The sequence below is a fragment of the Poecilia latipinna genome, unplaced genomic scaffold (genome assembly GCF_001443285.1).
Source record: "Poecilia latipinna isolate Pla-1442-1.1 unplaced genomic scaffold, P_latipinna-1.0 Scaffold2789, whole genome shotgun sequence".
In the NCBI taxonomy this organism is placed as follows: Eukaryota; Metazoa; Chordata; class Actinopteri; order Cyprinodontiformes; family Poeciliidae; genus Poecilia; species Poecilia latipinna.
In genome coordinates this window covers 92-5,267 of record NW_015115405.1, presented here as the reverse complement: position 1 = coordinate 5,267, position 5,176 = coordinate 92, and the positions used below count along the sequence as shown (strand labels likewise).

The 5,176-nt window shown below is 37.1% G+C and overlaps 1 protein-coding gene across 1 annotated transcript in view; it reads left to right on the top strand.

Moving 5' to 3' along the window:
• The window catches only part of LOC106939163 (A disintegrin and metalloproteinase with thrombospondin motifs 10-like), a 58,838-nt gene extending 57,148 nt beyond the window's left edge, over positions 1 to 1,690 (top strand). Inside the window, exon 18 of the mRNA XM_015021469.1 lies at positions 1,294 to 1,690. Within this exon, the coding sequence (XP_014876955.1) occupies positions 1,294 to 1,578 (285 nt within the window). The 3' untranslated portion in view covers positions 1,579 to 1,690. The remainder of the gene's footprint in view (positions 1 to 1,293) is intronic.
• The last annotated feature ends 3,486 nt before the right edge of the window (positions 1,691 to 5,176 follow it).

Genomic DNA, 5,176 nt, shown 5'->3' with positions numbered 1-5,176 from the left:
ATCTAGAATATGTAAACAAAAGAACCAAAACAACAAATAAAACGGATACTGAAGTCGCCTTTTGTCATCCAGTCTTTGGTAGAAATGAGAGACACAAGAAAAACTATAATGCAAATGCATGATATTTTAGTTTATCATGCAGTTAACTGATTTATTGCTTATTGCGAGTTTCTTCTGTGTGGATTGTTTCTCCAACAAGGTGTGAGAAACAATCCTTTATGAAGTATGAAGGGCCAAACAAGCCATAACTGGAGTGCTCAGCGGAAAATTCACTTTAAAAAATCAATATGATGAACATTTAGATAAAACCAAGGCGGTATGCACATATTGCAGTAGCGAATTATCTTTCCACCGAAGCACAACCAGTTTATAGTTAACGTTTCTAACTTGCATTTAAAACAAAATCACTTATTTTAAGCCATCCTAAATATAAAAGCCTGGAAAATCTGAAACAGCTTGGTTTAAGATGACAAAACATTTTCCTAAACATTTAATGAAAAATGTGCTGTTTTTTTTTTTTACACTTTTTCATTAATTGTGATTAATCACAGTTAATTAGAATTAATTGTGAAAGAGTGAAATACACTCATGCAACTTCTGTCATTGGTTATATTTTCAATTTTCAGGCAGAGCAGGCCAACTGGTTGAAATATGTTACTGTTGAAAGCAAGATCAGAAAAATAGATGTTTGGGGAAAAAAAGTTAAATCTGTCTTTCTAGTCATACAATAACATTATGCTATAACATGATTAATTTTGTGTTAATTCAAGTGAATTGATCAAAAAGTATTTACATTTTATACATAATTTTGTTCGCTTAAATGCTATTATAAATTGTCCACTAAAACTAAATAAAATTTGAGTAAAATTAAATTTGCTGTCAAAATTAACGCTGCCTGGCATCAACCAGCCGCCGCGTGCAGGAACAGAAATCGGAGCAGTCGTCGTTCGTTTTCTACAGTTTAGTTTCAGTTTTGTTCCCTGTTTAAGAGTTTGAGTGAAACCACCTGCTTCGCTCATCATGAAATTTATTTATGTCGACAGCCTTGAGTTCAGCGACCAAAGAGCGTTGTGTCTGCTCAGGATCAGACAAAAAAAAAACAAAAAAAACACGCAGCACACATCTGGGTTTTCTATCTGATATTTCTGTGTTTTGAAAAAGCGGTCTGGAAGACATTAGGAGGTAATTCGTCAGCTCGGCCTCTGACACCTCTCAGCTCACCGACTGTGCCCTCTTCCGCCCGTGACCCCGGTTGACCTCTGCAGCTCACTCGTTCCTGTCTTTTTGTCGCAGCACGTGGGCTGCGATCGTGTGCTCGGGTCGGACGTGCGTGAAGATCGCTGTCGGATCTGCGGCGGCGATGGGAGCAGCTGCACCTCGGTGGAGGGAGTCTTCAACGACTCGCTGCCTGAAGGAGGTAGAAATCAAAACGCTTCACCTGTTATCCTTCTGCTTTCATCATCCAAGTATAGTCAATCCAGGCTAGAATCAAATAAAAGAAAGTATTTCAGTTTAATTTCAACTTTGGAGCAAGTGTTCATCTTCCCAGAGGTTAGACGGGAAGCTTTCACCATTTGAAGGTATGCAACACAGTCTGTAGTTGAGGAAATATGCATATCTGGCTTTTGCTATCTTGGAGAGATGGATTCTGGGCAAATCAGAAGATGAAAACATACTTTCATAATCATGTATTTACACAAGCACTGGCTTAACTTTGCTGAAGTTTCAAATGAAGCCAATGAACACTGCAAGGATTTCAAAATAATCATAATTTCTGCAATTATTTTACCTCGACTGGCCAGACTTTGCTTTAAAATCAGGTATGTGCAAGTCAGATACATTTAAAAGTTAGTAAATTTCAGTAATTCAATCCACTAAGCGAAATAACTTACTGATTACACACAAGCTGATGTTTTCAAGCCTTTTTCTGTTAATTATGATGATTTTCTGCTTACATCTAATAAAAACACGACATTTATGATTAGAATGGTACATAAAATAAATAGAAAAACATTTTTAAAACAAAAATGAAAAGTATCTGTAATACCTTCTTACAGATTATATTTTCAAAAGTTCTGAGGAAGATTATCATGTCAGTGATGCAGACATAACATCCATATTTGCACATTGAAATTCGAAGTCCTATTCACAGTCGAACATGAGTTTGAACTTCTTTATGTTGAAACACTTCTTTGATCGCCTTTATCATGTTTAGTGAAACTGCTTTACAAAACAAGCTGGATCCTGTTTGGCAACATTTGTTTACTAAAACCATCAACTCACCTCTTTGTGTTTATATGTTCATTGTTTATTTTTACAAATCTCAGTCCTGCAACCCGGATTTTATCTGTTCACATTTGTTATTGTTTTTGTACACTTTTTAGGACTTGTTTTTTCTGAATCCTGCATTTTTCTTTATTTTAATTGCACATATCTTGAAAAAAGAATTATCTGACTTATTTGAATTGTTTTCTGATGAATGCTCTTCAAGAAATACCAAATGACTTTATTGCCATTATCTTTATCAATTATTTCAACTGTTTATAATCAGAAATGTCTGTACAGTCCTGTAACATTTCAGTGAAAAGATTCCAAAGTTTGGCATCCCATAAATGCGAGCCATGAATCAGAATATTCAAAGTGGATTGTTAACCCTAACCCATGCAAACAACACTGAAACACGTTTTAATCTGATTAAAAAGTGTTTCAGAAGTGGTTATGCCTGCATAAACTCAAAACAGATTTTCACCAAAAGCAACTGTTTGTCCAAACAACTTCCCGAGTTTATAAAGGGTCATTATGTAATTAAAAACTGGAATCGACGTCACCATCACACACACGTAATATTGTTGTTTCATTTCAACAATATTATAGATCTGAAGTTTGTCAAAATTTGTTTATATATTCTTTGAATTTTAATTTGTTTAGTCAATAAGTTGTTTCTCCAGACTTTTGTTGGCGTTTTAAGTTTTGTTACGCCGCTCTTGGCAGTTGGTGGTTACCATAGCAACCAGTAGCTGACAGCTCCTCCCCCTTTTTCTGTTGCCGTCGGTAACTGTGGGGCAGAAGCTGCTAGACTGATGTTAACCAGCAACCTGATTTGTTTTTCTTTTTGTTTTGTTAGAATAAATACAGTGAACCTGAATGTGTCTGTCAGGACGTCGACCTACTGGACCTGAGTCGAACTCAGAAGGGTCACACACAGATGCTACTTTCAAAAACACGCGGCATGTAAATCCGACCGCTGCAGCTTGAGGTCCAGCTGCTATCAAATGTATTTTAGGTGACAGTCTGCCCACAACACCAACTCCAGAGTCGCTCATGTTTGTGTTGACACCCACCGCCCCCTCCCATGATTCTCTGGGGCGGGCCACACCCTGAACATGCACTCCTGCTGTAAGCCACAAGAACCGGGTCAACCTGTCAGCCTCCGTCTGACGTCCCTGCAGCTTTCAGAACATCTGCAGCCACAGCTGGTGTTTAAAGAAAGTCACTTTCTATTAGAAGTAGGGCTGACAAAACGTATCACAGTATAACCCTTTCATATCAATATCAATAATTATTGATTAGTTTTGTTTTAAATATTTTAAATACTACCAAGCTGATGGCATGACCTTTCCTGTTTTATCAAGTTTTCAATCCACACCGTTGTTTTTTTTATTTTTAAGCTCCTATGAGTGGCGAAACCTTAAGCTTCTGCTGCACAAGTTACTGAACATGTTGTTGCTAGGTAACCACAAGTTGCTCAACATGTTGTTGCTAGGTAACCAAAGAGTGGGTGAGTTAGTTAATGTCACTAACCTTGCTTAACTAGCCATGACAGGTTACCTAAGCCTCTCCAGGCTGCCTATATCTCCCAGAATGCCTTGTGGTTCTGGATTTGAGTTTAGTGAGTTCTGTCACATGTTTTCTATTGATATTGATCAGGTGTCTATGGCGATATACATTGTTATTGATTTATTGTCTATCCATGTCTGGAAGCCTCCAGAAACTGAAGCAAGGATGGAAAGAGGAGCGGATGAAATTCCTCCACAACTAAAAAAATAAAAAACTACAAAATCCTGCAACGTCCAGCTATGCTTTTTAATAAAGTCGATTTATAATGCTGTATCTTTCAAATGCGGCACAGTAAAGTGAGTTTAAATTAAATGAAGCTTTACTTTTCAAAGTGAAGTAGACTCGGTCACAATGACAGCACAGGGCTTTTTCATCTCAAACTCAAACTCCAGGCGCAGGACTGGAGGCTTATTCTGGTACTGGTCAGGATTTATGACTGGGAGAATCACTCAGTCATGTCTACAGCAAGCTTTTGATTTCTCCCAACTCCAAAAAAGCCTCCAGCCAACACTTCTCCTCTGCTGTCTGCTTCAGTGATTTAAAGTCTCCCTCTGGAGTTTTTGACCTGCAGCAGAGTTTTGGGGCAACTTTTATATGTGTGGCTTCCCGTTTTGTTTGTCTCACACATCTGCATTATGACATGCAAGCACACAGTTCACATGCATTACAGTAAACCACTTCTATTTTGTTGGTTTTGTTGTTTGCCAATAGACTCTGCAATGTGCAGATTATAAAGCTGTAAGGCAGTAAATATAAGTGTAAGCTCAAAAAAAACAAAAGTATGCGAGGCATATAGGCAAAACTTAGTATGAAACTATGCATTACATTGCAAGAACATCCCAGAAACCTCTTTACTCTATTATTAACATACCAAGTGATAACATTATCCCTATAGGGAGAGTTTTATGACCACAGAATGAAGCCAAACCACTGCGTCTGCACTGTAAAGCTAAGAAAAATGACATGAATGTGTACTGGAGTTCAGCCTGTTCGAAAAAAGTGAAAGATCAGATTTCCCAATGCTCCTGTGTTTTTTTTATTTTAATTTTATTTGTGCTCCAATCTCAGCATAGATGCACTTACACTGCAAAAACACTAAATTTTACCAAATATTTTTGGTCTGATTTGTAGTGCAACTATCTTGGTACACTTGAAATAAGACAAAACTAACTAATAAGAAACTTTTAGAGCGATTTGGTTGTTTGTTTTAGGTAAATAATTTCTTACTATTGATTAGTACCAGTACCAGTTCCATTGACAGATTATTTAAATTGTAACAAAGACAAATCTGCCAGTGCGATTAGCACTTTTTCATCAATATTAAGGAATTATTCACTTG